This window comes from Pongo pygmaeus, chromosome 22 (genome assembly GCF_028885625.2).
Source record: "Pongo pygmaeus isolate AG05252 chromosome 22, NHGRI_mPonPyg2-v2.0_pri, whole genome shotgun sequence".
NCBI classification, from domain to species: domain Eukaryota; kingdom Metazoa; phylum Chordata; class Mammalia; order Primates; family Hominidae; genus Pongo; species Pongo pygmaeus.
Window position 1 is genome coordinate 53,737,663 of NC_072395.2, and position 16,258 is coordinate 53,753,920.

The 16,258-nt window shown below is 42.3% G+C and overlaps 1 protein-coding gene across 1 annotated transcript in view; it reads right to left on the reverse strand.

The window, feature by feature from the left end:
* Positions 1 to 15,698, reverse strand: part of DSCAM (DS cell adhesion molecule) — an 828,718-nt gene extending 813,020 nt beyond the window's left edge. Inside the window, exon 1 of the mRNA XM_054468799.2 lies at positions 15,116 to 15,698. Within this exon, the coding sequence (XP_054324774.1) occupies positions 15,116 to 15,158 (43 nt within the window). The 5' untranslated portion in view covers positions 15,159 to 15,698. The remainder of the gene's footprint in view (positions 1 to 15,115) is intronic.
* Positions 15,699 to 16,258: the final 560 nt, after the last annotated feature.

The window sequence follows — 16,258 nt, forward strand, 5'->3', positions numbered from 1 at the left end:
TGCACGTTGTGCACATGTACCATAGAGCCTAAAGTATAATAATAATAATAATAATAATAATAATAAATAAAAATAAAAAAAATAAAAAAAAATAAAAAAACTCACAATTTCAGCCTCTAATTAGCAATTTCAAAAATATTTTGATTCTGATATTTTGGCATCGAGAAAATTGGTAGTCAGTTCAGGACAAATGAAATATACTGTACTTAAAAACAGATGCATGATTTAAACTTGAGAGTTGGGGAAAGATTCTATCCTGTAATATGAATGTAATATAACTGTCATCTGGTCTCCAATTTTACTCTTCTCAACAGAATTCAGTCTCATGAAATAGTTGCACCTCTGCAGTGGGTAAAAGTTAATTAACCTGTCTCTTACTTACCTAACTTAAGTAAGCGAAATGGCTGACATGGAAAAGTAAATGAATTTTCCATTTATACACCGATTTTTAAAAAATCGATCTTTCACTTTCCCAAAACGACTCTTTAAAGAAAATTTAACATAATCATTTTCAGCTTGAAAACTTCAAATGAATGAATGGGGCTTGATTTGGGAGAAGATTTAAAAACTGTGACACCAGACAACCTGGGCTCACAGTGCTATTCTCAAATCACAGTTGCCACCTGACCGGGGCCTGATAGTCAACATTTCCAAACCCTGGTTTTGCAATCTGTAAAACTGAAATTAAAAATACCCATTTGACTGAGAATGAACAGAGGCGTAGTCCTCATTCTGTCATTCAACAATTGTGTGACCATGAGCACATTGTCTAACCGTGCCTTCTTTACAATGGTCATAATAACAATACTCACATCTAGTAATAAATCATAAATTCAAGCTATTGTTTTTATGATCATTACTATTGTAGCTAATAAACATAACGAGTGCAAATCATATGGTCACTCAAGCGTCCACACACTTTATATGCCCAATACATACGAGTTTCCTTTTACCCTCATTCTTTTTTAGGGAAATAATTACAAGGAGGATTTCTTTCTTCAAAGCAAACCAAGCGATTTTCATTTCTATGAAGGAGATTACACAATATTCGAAGGGGTATGTGACAATCTATGCAGATATTTACTCTCTCTATGAGTAATTCTTGTGGCCCAGGGGTTCTTAGGATGCGGGAAGCTGGAATGGTGATATATGGTATCATCGTGTGGCCTGCTCTTGAACGCAAGAGGCTATCAGTTCCAGCCAGATCAAAACACAGGCGAATTTTGATTTAAAAAACTACACATATTCTACATGCTCCTATTTCTTGTATCCAGACTACCCCATTATGCTAATATAAAGGGAGAAAAAGTGATAGGGTACAAGGAAAAATTCAATCACTGCTAAGCTCATCAAACTACACAATGAGCCATGGAAATCTGCAGCCTTAGAGAAGAAGCCCATCAATGACAACACCACCATCGATATTTTCTACTCACATTCTTTCCTACGCAGTCCCAATTTTCTTACATTAGGAAGCATTTCATCAACATTTTAAGTTAACGAACCTCAAAAAATCACCCAGTCTAAAGTACACGGCATGCGAGAGCAAACCTAAACTGTGTTATCAGAAAACAAAACCAAATGATGGCATGCCTTTTTAAGGAAATATAAACCTAAAATAAACCGAGAACACCCCTCCCGGGACCACCACGTACACAAGAGGCAGAGACTCAGGCAACACTCAGAAGGGAAAGGAAGGCAAACAGCGAAAAGTCTCCCAGAGAAAAAGACTTTATGGGCTCTGGAGCCACTACAGCTGTCTCTGCACACAGACGCTCTCTCCTCTTCAAGCGTTTCTCCACATCTAGTATCTTCAGATCATTAGTGCTTTCTAGCTAGGGTTTCAATATTTCCCAGAGGCCTCTCCAGTCCAGCCTTTTCCTGAGAGAACAGGTTACAAAAATATCCCCTCTCTCTTTTACCAGGCAACAAAGAGAATTTGCAGTGCTTTGAAAACAGAAATCCACATCCACGGGAAAAACAGGCCTCTGCCAGCTGCAGAAAAGGGTGCTTCGGGCACAGGGCAACCAGGCGAGAGAAAATGCATTCAGAGCGGTTAGCACACAGGATTAATCACATTATAATTTAATCATCTGATCAAACACTAATTAGCATAATTGCTTGAGGGAGAAATGGCTGGAGGAACCCAGGAACACCCTGAGCATCCATGTTCTTAATGACAAAAGAGGGAACACAGATTTGGCTTCCCTTTCTTCATAAGAAAAGGAAGAAAATAGCAAATAAAGTTAATCAATGACAAGCATCACCAGCTATGGTTTTAGCAGCCAAACGAATTGTAACTGAGATTCATGACATTTTCCTTCCTCCTCTCTCCCCAGGACCACTCTAAAATCCATGGAAAAAATGCACTAGTGATGTTACAGTAACTAGACTCTGAGCTATTTAAGTCTGTGTTCTCAACCTTGGAACAATTAATATGTTGAACTGGATCATTCTTTGTCGTGGGGAGCTGTCCTGTGCATTGCAGGGTGTTGAGCATCTTACAGTGAGTGTCCCCTCCAGATGCCAGTAGCAACCCCCAACCAGATGTGTGACAACCAAAAATGTCTCCAGACATTGCTCACTGTCCTCTGTGGGTGCAAAATTGCCCTCCGTTAAGAACCGCTGAAGAACACAATTTGTCCGGTGCATACTTCTTTTAAAAGTAACCAAGTCATAAAAATAGGGGGAGGAGTCTTTTTATTTCCATCTGCCAAAAAATAATAAGCCTAAAACAATACTTGCCCAGTTTGGGAGGCCGAGGCAGGTAGATCACAGGGTCAGGAGATCAAGACCATCCTGGCTAACATGGTGAAATCCCGCCTTTACTAAAAATACAAAAAATTAGCCAGGCGTGGTGGCGAGCACCTGTAGTCCCAGCTACTCGCCACGCTAAGGCAGGAGAATGGCGTGAACCCGGGAGGCGGAACTTGCAGTGAGCCGAGATCGCGCCACTGCACTCCAGCCTGGGTGACAGAGTGAGACTCCGTCTCCAAAATAATAATAATGAAATAATAATAATAATAATTATAGTTGCCCAGTTCCATGGATTTACCTTATTTCTCATGGCTCTATTTAGAGCTTTACAATAACCTGTAATGCCTATGCCTGTGCACTTCAGAAAAAAATAATTAAATACCAGCCTCCTCCATCAAAGACCTTTAGGGAGACACTTCCAGGGGCACCTTTGAATAGGGACACTCACAGGCTCAGAGAACCCTAACCCTTGCTTCTAGACTTCAGTGTGCCCTGAGCAGGCAAGAAGTCACAACAATGTCTTCCACCTACCCAGGAGAGAGCAAACCACCGGTGACTTTGAAAATGAATAAATCCAGAGAAGGCCTCCAGACCCCCCAGGGAAATACAGCTTTCTCCCTCCACTCTCACTGAGCACATGTAAGCTCTAATATTTGCTCCCAGTTTCTAAAGAAGGAGAGAGAAAGGTGATAGAGATGGAGAGAGGCAAAATGCCGACTGCTCCTCCATTTCTTGCAAATGTATCTCCACTACAATCGATTCATTGCACAACCTTAACCTGCCTTGGCCACCAGTCAGGCGGGACCTAATAATATTCACTCTTATCAAGAGATGCTAGAAACCCCAGGGAAAAATACTCAACACTTATTACTGTATGAAAGAAATATTTTCTATGAGTTAAGGTGATTTGTTCTAATAATAATACTCAGTCACACTATCTCTCGTTTTTATTTTTTTATAAAGAAAGTGTTTCACCATTTACAATTACTCATGAGTCTAACACAGGTTATTAAATATGATGATGGAAATATTTATGCCCTTTCCGTGGCAGAGAGATGGGAAAAGATTGACCTACTCTACTACAAAATTTAAAAGAGAACAGTCTGTGCTATACCATGTAGGTTGTGAAAACTCCAAATCAGAGAGGAATTGTGAGCTATTTTAAACTGAAATCTTCTTCTACAATTCCCCTGTCAGAGCTTGTGACTTCTTAATATAATGCCCCCACCCCCTTTTTAAAGAAACACGAGTATAGGAAACTATTATTGTAAAGAAACAGTCTACCCTAATTCCTGTAGTGATGAGTAAGCAGAATTCACATTTATTCATACTACAATGGCTTTTATACCATTTCCTTCTAAAGCTAAATTTCAAAACGGCCACTCTAAAAGGTAATTTCTATAGTGAATCACAATAAAATCGCCAAAGGATTATAACATCAAACTTGTTTAAGATGCCTAGGAGGGAAAGTTATTTTTAATATTATCTAAAATAAGATCTCAGGACACAAAAAGGTATTTTTAAGGTTCTGAATTTAGGCCTCTCTCTAGCACACATTTGAGTCTATTTTAGTGCAAAAATCAAGGACACGATGTTTTGAAAAAATTAAGGTGCCACCAATAACTGCCCTCTATTTTGTCATATATGTAACGAGGTTTAAAATGCACATATGCCCTTATATGCCAGTTTCTGTCTTTTTTGTGACAACTTAGGATAATGACATATGCTTTGTATGATAAATACAGTCAACTTGTGATTATTTACCTAAAAGAAAGCCAACAAAATCCAACAGAGCAAACGACCCAAAGCCCTTTAGATCTGGCTCTGGAATGAGCTTGTGCCCTGGACAAAGGCATGTGTAGCAACCCAAGGCGGCATCAAAGCAAAACCTCTAGCTGCGAACAGATCCACTCTCCTGCCCTGTCTCACCCCGTCCTAGCTCATCTCTTAAGCTTGTTCAGTAGAGTCACCCAAATGGTTTCCCACTACGGATCTCTTGCTTGGAGCCTCATGGTTACACATAGGTTTCAAAGGGCTTCTCTGTTGGGACTCCAGCTGCTATCGAAAAAGAGACCAATGTGAGAAATACAATGGAATCAAGACCATAAGCAAAGCACAAGCATTTATAAACCTGAATATCAAATACACTAAAACAGGAAGAAAAAATGGCACAAAGAGATAGATATTAATACACATAGATGATTCATAAGCTGCTATCATCCACATTGGGAGTGCCTCTGGCAGCATCACATACCCCTCTACTCAGAATCTTTCTTGTTACTAAACCCCAGCACCAATTATCCCGAAAGATGCCCAAATTCTTATGGTGGTCAGTGAAGCCCTAACCCTGTATACAGACATTTCCAATAAATTACTACCCAATACAGAGTTCTCCAACAGTTCATCGAGATGTACTTGGAACTTTACTGGATCAACTTCCTAGCTACTGTTTGGGTAGCTTCCTTGCAAGTGTGTGTTTTGCAAAGGTGAATTATGGTTCATGTGGATCAGAACAGGCAAAGGCATGTGTTAATAATGCAAATTCACAGGCCATGCATACACCAAGGCTACAGAATCAGACTCTCTGGTATCAGAGCTGGAAGATGACATAACAAACATGGCAACTATAACTTGGGAGACCCCAGTGGTGGTGGGAAAAAGAAGACAAAGTCACATGGGATTAGAAACACCTGGGGAACTTTCCAAACTACAGCCCATTCCCCAGAATGCTGGCATCAGAATTTCCAACAGGAGGCTAATGAGAGGAAATGCATTTCAGGAAACTTCCATATCTTCTTTCTCTGTTCTCCCTGACCCAGAACACCGGGGTGTTGAGAACCAATGTCCTCAATCCTTACCTGGGAAGGTCCAGATAGAAGGATACTAACTAATGTTCAGCTTGAAGTGTCAACAGACTGTAGTCTACCTCTTACCCTGATGTAAGGGTGGAGGGGATGTGTGGCTATGGGGCTGGCACAGCTTCTTCCTCCATATTCAGTGTTCCCATGAATATTTGCCTCCATGCCTCCAAGCATCTAATCCCACAGAGTCCTACAGCATATTCTACATTCTTACCCTCCCATCCTCAGCAATGGGGCGGTAGAGGTATGGGGGAGAATGTGGGGCCTCTCGTGCCTGTGATTAATAAAGGCTGATGATGTGAGATCCCCCAAGGCACAAATAAACCAACCACTGATGAGAGTTCCTTACCCAAAACAAATACCTAGATCACCTCGAGGTCCACATTTTTCTACCCAGATTTCTATACAAATATTCAATCAAGCCTATTCTAAAACAGTAGCCACCAAGGATTTAATAGCTATTGATTTGGGTGAGTCATAATAGATACATCTGGTAATTAACCATCCTACCCACATTCTGCTGTCACGTCAAGGCCCCGGATAGAGGTTGCTAACTTGGGCTGCCAACTTAAACAACTTGTGAAGGGAAGATTCTGTCCATTAGACAGCATTCCACATTTCTTGTGCATTTCCTTTTCACTAGCCAACGAAATAGACAAATGACTAGCCTTCACAGGAACTGACAAGAACTAGATCCGGCAGGAGTGATAAAGTAGCCATGTGCCTGTTTTGCTGGTAGAGGCCATTGTTGTCATTGTTGGGTGTCTTCAGCTCATTCCTAAAGTCTCACAAGTAATATTCCAAAGCATTGTTATTTCTACCCTGCAAGCTACGTATCGGTTATTAAAAATGCTCTACAGCTGAGATTAAAAAATAAACATGGCAATTAAGCAGACTGGGATTTGGATTTTCTGTGTCTCTATGGAACCCAAGATCAAATCACACCACAGCGGGGCTACTGTGAAAAGAATTGAATCTTGAGTTTCTCTCGTGAGAAAGTATATTTCCTTAAAGTAAGAAGTTTCCTTATTATATAGGAAATATAGCTGTCTTTTGTATTTAAAAAAATAAATTAAATTAAAATATACATAGAATTGCAGCAGTTCTAATTATCTTTCTACTTGTCTTTCTCTTATGATACAATCATAGAAATGTTCCTATCATCCAGCAGTTCATGCTTATGAGAAGAATCAATGCTTTACTCAAGATTAGGAAGAGTAATCGATGGTAAGAGAGTCCACTGCAATCACCCACCTGAAGTGGCATGGATGGCTCTTCAGTACACGGCATGGGCTACCTCCCAACAGCTCCCCTCAGCCCCTGTGACCCATTCACGCTGGTCCTAACACCAGCTTCTACCTGATCATTGTGGTGACTCCATGATAATGCTGAAGCCACTTTGGGACCCTAAGGTCATCAAGGTCATCACTGGGAGTGGTATCACCATACTGTTGTTTTGCAGAAGCATCCAATAATGAGAAAATTGGGGAATTTAGAAAGAACTATAAACTGGCTTTTACCGTTTTATTTTCAGTGTGAAAAAAGTGTAAATTTTGTGTAAAACCAGACTTAAAACTGTTTCCTGTTTCTTCATTTTAATACTAAAAGAGTCAAGGCTTGTATGAATCAAAATCAGTAATTAAATAGTTCAAATTTCTTTCCATCACCTTATCAAAATGCCAATTTCATAGTCTGGAGAGACCAGTGACAAAATGATCCAATTTATAGATGGTTCTTTATAAGACAAAAGGCAAACTCTTTCCACAGCATCATCTTCTAGGGCAGGTCTGACTTTTGTCCAGATTTCCAACCTATAAATCAGCAGTATTTGCATACAAATTCAACGATTCTACCATTAATAAAACCCAAAGCCCACTTGGAACCAGTAAAACCAGAATGCTAGAAGTAACAAATACAGCCCTAGAAAGGAAGACTATTTCATTTCTTTTTTTATGCTAAATTGTATAGACTTAAGGAACCTGGGAGACATTAGCTAAGTGATATATGCCAGACACACACACAAAATCCATGATCTCACTTATATATGGAATCTTATAAAGACTATTTCATTTATAAGAGCATGTGGCATTCTTTTTCCCTTGTCCAATAACATTTGTGTCAATCACAAAGCCTGGGGTGATATTGTCTGCCCGACACAGACTGACAAATAAGGACTTCATATATTGCAATTTAAAACCCCAGAGTTTGAGAACAGGTTAACATGGAGGGACTTGTGATAATCACAGGATCCTAAATTTGAACTCTTCTCTCAGTAATTGCTTTACTCTAAACACGTATGCAGATTTCACCCTCCTACTATTCTGCTGTGAAACATCTTTAAGGAAGGCAAGGCTTATTGCAGAATAAATATTTGTAGCAGTGCTGCAAGTTCAATGTCCTCCCTTCACCTCCAGTCTTTTGTTCAGACCTACTCAAGCTGTTTCCAGATAATATATATATTGCCTTCTCATCCCCAGCTTCCCAAGCCTAACATAGACTTAAAGACTGAGAGCACTTCTAGAATATTCTGCAGAGAGTCCAAAGAGATTTCATAATATTTCTGCAAGTGTTGGTATGCTTTTTTTTTTTTTTTCTCCTACAAAATGCTGTACAGCGCTGGGACGTTAGGGGAAGCTAGCATTTAGTATGGAGGTGATCTCTTGCATTTTCAATTCTTTTTCACTGCCTTTGCGGCTGCACTTAAAAACAGCTTTCTATAAATAGGACTGCTTGCTCACTCTTAAATCTTACTCACTGTCTTCTCAGTAAAAAAAATAACTAGGGATACAGTCAAGATTCATTAATCCCTGTCATTCTATCTCTCTGTGTAGTAGCCTCTTTCCTTCTTCGTATCTTGACATATATCTTCTCAATCCCATTCATCCCTCTCTGTTAAACCATAATATAGATTTACATAATCCAGGGAGCTTAAATACCAAAAATTAATCCAGCTGCATGATTTTAAAAAAATCAGCGTTGATCACATAGAACAAATAGAGATGTCCAAAAATCAAAAGCTGATAAATACTGTAAGCTATAAGACAATTTGATTTTTATATTTGGACAAAAATCAACTTTAACAATGATTAAAAGATATCCTTTCATGTTACTTTGATGAAGATAGCAACTGTCATATTTGAATCTGCAAAATAAGAAATAAAGATAATGACAAAAAACCCAAAATCCATAGGATGCTTAAGAAAACGGTAGTATGACTTTTTAAAGATGATTAAGGCCTGAGAAACTAAGCTTTGTTCTGACGTCCTGGGTGGCTCTTTGATGAAGAAATGAATTCCCAGGAGCTGGGGGTGGCGGAGCGGGCGGGGACCCTAAATGTCGGTTTGATGTTTCCGGCTGGCTTTCAAAATGCGACAGGGCAATAAACACTGTATAGGAATTTTAAATCATACCACTTAGCAGCATACACTTGAGAACAAGGGGTCCAGCACATGGATGAAATTATTGTCTGTGACACTTGACCCACACTGCACGGCAAGAAGAGCACCTAAAGCAATTATATAGCTGTTGTGCAACAGTGATGAAGTCCCATCAGATACTCGAAACATGAATCTCTTTTTGAAAAGAGAAGAAAATGCCCCAAGCCACAGGCATTTCTGGAAAACAAACATTTCTACCGTGATTGAGTCACTACGACAGAAAAAGGTGGGTAGAGCAAATGAGTCCAGTGGTTTAGTCAGAATGCAAGGTGGGGACCAGGAGAGCAAGTCCAGCAAAGCACACTAAGATGGGGAGCCAATCAGCTAGAGGCAGAAGAGAGAGGTGGACGGGAGGGAGGAGGGTGAGTTAAGGAGGGGAGAAAGGCTCTGCCTATCACTTTATCCTTTCACTCCGTAAGGAACATCATCTATTTCCACTACTCCATACCATGTGCTCTGCTCTGTGCTAAGGACACGCTCAGGCTTCACACACATTTCAGACTGTGGAGGCTCCTGTCTATCTAGTGAGAGAGGCAGTCACTAGTCAAATCAGCATCACCTAAATGCAGGCTTAACGATTACCACAGACACCATCAAGGCAACAGTCAAGATTTTAAGAAAAAGGATAATATGGAGGGAACTGATTTTCAGGAGCAGATCTCTGAAACCCAACCCTTCTGAACGTCCTGGTCAGAAGCTGTCTGACCTCTGAACCAAAATCTTGTCCCTGCTTCCCTCCTGCCACCTTGACAGACCTTGCGTCACCTGCAGAAAACATCCGTGTGCTCCACCCTTTGAATTCAGAACGACATAGTGGATACTCCGTGGGGCTGCTGGAATCTTCCATTCCCACTGCCTTATCTTAACCGATAGATTAGGCAAGGGAAATGCAACTTTGAATTTTCTTGCATTTTCACAACATTGAAGAAAAGAACATAAATATAGTTGGGGGGAGGGGCGCGGAGAGATAAGATGAGCATTTTTGTGCCCAGGTCTTTGGAACATGAAGAGTTAACCCCCCAGTCCAGGGGAACAGGTGTTTTCCAGTGGGCCTGGGGGAGAGGGAAAGGGGCTCCCGGTCCTGGAGCCTTGCCTGTGGAGATTGATGGACTGCGGAGGAGCGGGCACGTCAGCATCACCCCTGTCACCATCAGCAGGAGAAGCGGCGGCTCCTGGAATGACATTGGAAGGTCAGCCAATCAGGCGCGGAGCTGCTCCCGGAGCTGCCACCTCCGAGGCGCGCGCCACTCCGGGGTTCCCTTGCGGCTTTGGAAAGGGGGTGCAAACGCACCCTTCTGCGGGCCCGCTACCCGCTGCAACACCTGTGTTTCCTTTCTGGGCACCTTCTAGGTTTCTAGATATTGCTGTGAATACGGTCCTCCGCTGTACAGTTGAAAACAAAGGCTGCTGGACCTCGCCTGACCTGCGGTTGCCTTTGCACAGTTCCTGTTAGACGAACTCTACGACGCCGGAGTTTGGGCGCAGTGAACTTGAGAGATCGTGGGGGAGGCGTCTTCAGAAGAAAGCCCCTGACTACCTGCATGGAGCAGTCCTCCCTCGGTGGCGGCTGGGTTTGCTGGCTCTGCTGAAGGCTGGCTGCAAGAGTCTTGTGAGGTTTGCCGCCCACTAGTGTCCTATGGCAGGGACACAATCGGCATGCAGGTAGCACCACCTCCCTATCTCCCAGGCTGAGGGTGCGGGCACCAAGGCCCAGCGTGCATTTCAGCGCGGCAGCCAAGAAAATGCCCAGACTTGCTTGTTTGTGTGGGCACACCCCTGGGTGTCTGCCCTGCTCTGGCGAGGTGGGCCACGCATGGAAACCAACCGAGGAAATCGAAGTGCTCATTTCTGAAATACTATTGAATGCACTGCCTAACGCAAAATACATTCTTTTTCACTACCTATTAATTATTTATGAGCCACATTCATAATCCTACCCGTAGAATTCAGCTAATTTTACGAAACCTGGATGCCACATTTTGTAAATGCACCCACTTGATAAACCCATCCTTTTATTTTGCAAACATAAATTTCCAATCTACAGTGTTCACAGGTCTTTCTTTATAAAATGACCTCTCTCTCTCTCTCTCAATCAAGTTTTAATACGCAATGAATTGAGTCTCTTGTCGAAATACCCCGTGCACCTCACTCCAGACACATCTAAGATAAAATACCTTGCCAGCTACCCGGAGGTCCAGGAATTGGGGATTAGAATTGGCAAATATTTTAGTCAAAATTAGTTCCCCTACCAGAATGCAGTATTGCATGGGTTCTGCCCCCGTGACTCACTGATCCCCTGAGGCAGCAAACTGTGGTCACACCAAAGTGACAAAGGAGAGAGTCAAAAAGTGGAGAAGGATCCACTGGCATTTATTGAAGGTCTGCGTGGCATTTTGTTTTCCTACAGAGGGCATCTTGGAGGGGCATGCAGCTTAAGTTAAAAGGCCTAGGAATTTTAGGTGAACCCTGAAATTATGGATAGCTTTTTAATCTGCTTAATAAAGATGGGGGAGAAAGCGAAGTGGAGGCAGCCCTGAAATTGTTCACCTGATAACATTTTTTCCTTACATACATTTATGTGAATTAAATAAAAATCACCTTCAAAGTCCTTAAGGTGCATTTGTATTTACAAAGGTCTGCTTCTAATTAAATAAAATAGCAAGAGTGTGCTCTGTAATTTCCTATCAAGTGAATGGATGAAGCTCAAAGGTGCTGCATACTCACCTTCTCTTTAGTGAGCACCTTCTTACTCCCAGCACCCCACCCTCTCTAATCTCCACGACCCTCAGGCCCCATGAAAGCGGATGCAGTAGAGCTCAAAATCCCACAGCTCAGGAAAAGATGATGTCAGGAATGCATGCATGTGCGTGTGTGTGTGTGTGTGTGTGTGTGTATAAAAACAGAGATGCCAGGATACTAGCAAAAATATATTACATATAATAAATCTGATTCTTCATCATTCTGTTTGTCTGAAGGCCTGGCTCTGCTTTTAGCAATAATTTTAAACTAGAATGTGCTCCGGGATTAAAACCAGGAGAAATGGTGATGAAACACAATGCAGTAGGAAGCTTTGCTGAGAAGACACTGAGGGACGTGTGTGGGTGAGTGTCTGCACATACGTGTACCTTGGCTCCTTGCACTGTAACAGAAGCTCGCGTGTATTTCCAGGACATTGCAGAACAAATTGACTGCTTTAAAACACAATACTGCACCTCATCAGGTGAGGTCATTCATTTAAGGGTTTAACCCATGAAGGGCCTAGTCACTGACTTCTTTTTTTTTCCCCAAAAAATACTGTCTGCAGCCTGTCTAGCAATCATACTTTTATTAAGAAATAACTGTACTTCAGATACATCAGTAAGAAAAATGTTGTTGTCTACTGTTAAAATGCAGATGTATTGTGGGCTTATTTTAACAGCCCCAAATATTAAACTGCATAATCTTTTACAAATGAAAAAAAAAAGTTATCATGTCAGGCATTTTGATGCTTGAGGCCTAGCAATAATCAGTTTAGGTATTAGAATTCATCAATCTTTTATCACACACATTCAGAAATTTTTCAAAATTGAGGTATAACAAAATATGACAGTTGTTGACAAAAATATTCTCCATTTTTTAAAGTTTAATTCAGATAGGTAGAAACCATTTACTCTTATATTTTTGAAATATGGTCTTACAAACAGGCATAGTTCCAAACTGGATTCTTATTTTATTTCAACATGTCTATATATTTTATGATCCTTTCCCCAGTATGTAATGAACACCATGCCTTAGAAAACTGTTTAAAGCTGATTTCCCCTCCCACCTTTAAAGACCCTAAAGCTTTACAGCAGGCTTTTAATGTTTTCATGCTTGATCATATAAAGAGAGGGGCATTTTTATACAAGATAGTTCCATAGCCTTCTGCTAGATTGGATCAGAATACATAATACAGCAATGTAAAATATTCATTTGTGTTTGCTATTTATGTCTAATATTGTGGAATCTACCTATATTTATTACAGTAACAATAATGGTGATTATCAGTTGATTTTTAAAGTCTTGAAAATAATACTCGCAGAACTCACTATATGAGTACCTACATAATTTTTGCATATATTTTTCATATTGCAGAATATTTGAGTTTTATATAATTGTATTACCATATATAATTATTTCTATGATTGTTTATTTTAGTTATAAAATGCTGATTCAGAAAAAAGTCACACACAGATATAGCATCTCTGTATCAGAGGCTAATACTCTGTATCAGTATCATAAATTCTTCCATACCATTTTGTCATACAAAATGCTTAAACTGTAAATAAATACTGGCTGACTGACAACCAGCACAGCCTCTTTCATCATCCTGAAACACACACTTCCCAATGGGGTACAAATTTTGTTTCATCTTATAACCCAGGCCTTTCCAAGGAGTTCAGAAAGGTACTCCCTGACAGGCGAAACAGGCTGTCAAAGCTCTGTGTCTTTGGAACACATCTGTAGGCATCTGTACATTTCTTAGGAGGTCGCATTAGCAGAAGAGCAGAAAGGGCTGACTTCCCCGACACATCTCCACATGTTCCCTAAGCAGATCTGTCCCTGAAGGGAAATTCCCAGGAGGACACAGGACAGGTATGGTGCCCTCTGGGAAAGATGGGTGTCTTGTCAGAACTTGTTGCAATTCTTTCCTGCTAGGAAATCTCAAAATGAAAGTTTCAAACACTTTGCTTTAGGTTATATTGGAGAGCAAAGTATCATTTTCGTGTTCATTTTGATAGTATCTTCTTTCAACTCTACCTTTTCTTAGTCACCATTTTTTAAAAAAATTGACAATGCTCATGCATTTCTTCTGGCCTGCTGGTATGTTGATTCTTTAGGCACTGTCTAGGTAGGCAAAGAAAATGCACTGCCTTGCAGCCAACACACAGAGCTTCCCTGTGTATCTTCCAGGAAAATCTTAGAGCCTCCCCTTTGCTTCTCGTGTTTTCTCACAAGGGCCAGATTTCCTCTCTTCTCTTCTCTTACCTTCTCTTCTTCTCCTTCTCTCTCTCTCTCCCCCTCCTCTCTCTCTCTTTCTCTCTCTCTCCTCTCTTCTGGCTAGGGGATTCTGCTTAATGGTTTAATTTCAACTGTCAGTAGGTTATACATTTTATGCAGATGTGTGTTCCAAAATTTGAAATGGGAATTTAAGCCGTAGCTACTCCCAGGCGATGTCAAATGATGACAATTTCCTCTGGTTCCCACAAGAGCGGAAGCCTTTCATACATGTAAGTTCATATTTACGCGGTGACAGGCAGCCTAAGGTGCAGTCACACTTACTAATTGGGTCTGACTCAGTCAAGAGCAATAGCTTTCTAAATACCCAGGAAGAAATCATTTCAAAATATAATATTGGCTGGGCATGAGGAAATGAATGCTATTTACAATATTCACTGATTTCATTTTTACAACTATACAGGTGTTTTCTTTTTTTTAATTTGTCAACATTTCAGATGATGTAATGCTGATCAGTGCATATTTTTACATAAACGACTGTGAGGAGCATGAAGCAGCACGGGGTGCATAGAAGGACAGATCTTTCTTAAAGCCCTCCTTGGTGCTGGAGATACATTGTACTAGCATGAAATTACGTGTTTCAAAAATCTCAAAAAGCATTGAATCTGAAGGGAGATGTTCCTCATTGACCCCTCCACTTGCGTGCAGTTGGAATGTCATATCCCTTTCCAGGTTGTAATATTCAAAGTGGCAATCTTCCTGTCTCTCCTTCTGTCACCAAACCTGGTTTATTCTGAATGAGGCAGCTCTCTAGTACTGGAGTTAGGCTCTGAGCTGCCACTTGGCTAGGTAAGCGCCTTCCAATGGTTACAGAGCAATTTCTCCCGGGCCTCTCCATTGCCACCTCTCCTCCCCCAAAAAATAAATATAATATTTTAAAAATAAATAAAAGCACGAAATTTTAAACACAGATGAAGCGGAAAAAGAAAGAAGACTTTACCCATGCATCCAATGCCACCCCCCCCCCCCCGCCCCCCCGGTCAATGATAAGGAATGAAATTCATCACAAACCGAAAGGCTCACCATTCGCGAAGCTCTGGAACAAGGAGAGAGCCAGTATCCACATGCCCCTGCCGCTCCCCGGCCTCCCGCGAGCGACGCGCCGGCCTCGCCCCCCGCGCTCCGCCCGGCCCGGCTTCGCTCGCCGCTCGGCACCTGCCCGGGGGCCGCCGCCCGCCCTCCGCCCGCCGCCCGCCGAGGACGCGCCGCCGCCGCTGCCGCTGCCTAGCCGCCCGGGCACGCGGCGCGGCCGGGCTCCGGAGCGAGGGCTGCGCTCGCCGCGCGCTGCGCTCCTGCACACCTGCTCCCGGGCGCCGCGCCCCACGCTGCGGCCGGAGCCCAGGTGCGCCGTCAGCTCAGTGGGCCCCCGGCAGGTCGGCAGGTGGAGAGAGCCGCAGACGCGGGCGTGAGCTCATCCCGGGCACCCGGCGCCCAGAATGCGCAGCCAGCGGCCTCCCGTGCGCCAGCCCTCACCCTCCGCATCCAGGCAGCAGGCGGGCGGGCAGGCTCATCTTTGCCGTGCTCCGGCCTCTGTCACATGGATCCCTCTGCCAACCTTCCCTGCCTGCGAGCCGGGCGAGTGAAGCCGAGCGCGGAGGCGAGCAGGGACCCCTCCCCTGCCTCTGGCCGCTGGGGCGCTCTGCAGTCTTAAAGCAGCAGCAGAGACGTGCAGCCGAACTGAGGCAGGACCGGGGAGAGCGCAGCCACCGCACAGTCACGCACAGTCATCAGGAGGAATTTCTTAGAGGCTTAAATAATCATTTCAACAGCTGCTTATTTTTAGTTATTTTCCTGCCGGTTGCTAATAAGGGATGGCCAGGGTGACTATTGCGGAAGGTGGCCAGCCACGGAGAGGTGAACATGAAATGCTCGTAGTTTTAATAAAATGTGCAGCTGGATTCCGATTCCGTATTTACTCTCAGAAAAGTCCAGTTCATTTGCCTAGAGGGAAATGCTCCCTCCAAATCCTTGCTGCTACTGTAAAGATCTCTATGATTTCAAGGGCTAATTTTTAATTATCTTGAATACATTGTAGAATGCAAACACAAGCACTTCTAATTTTGCTCTCTGAATGGCGCATAAAAAAGCTGACTGAAATTGCTGATAATTTGAGTAATCCCAAACATATAACCCCTTTCACGTTTCTGTGAAAAGTCAATATGTTAA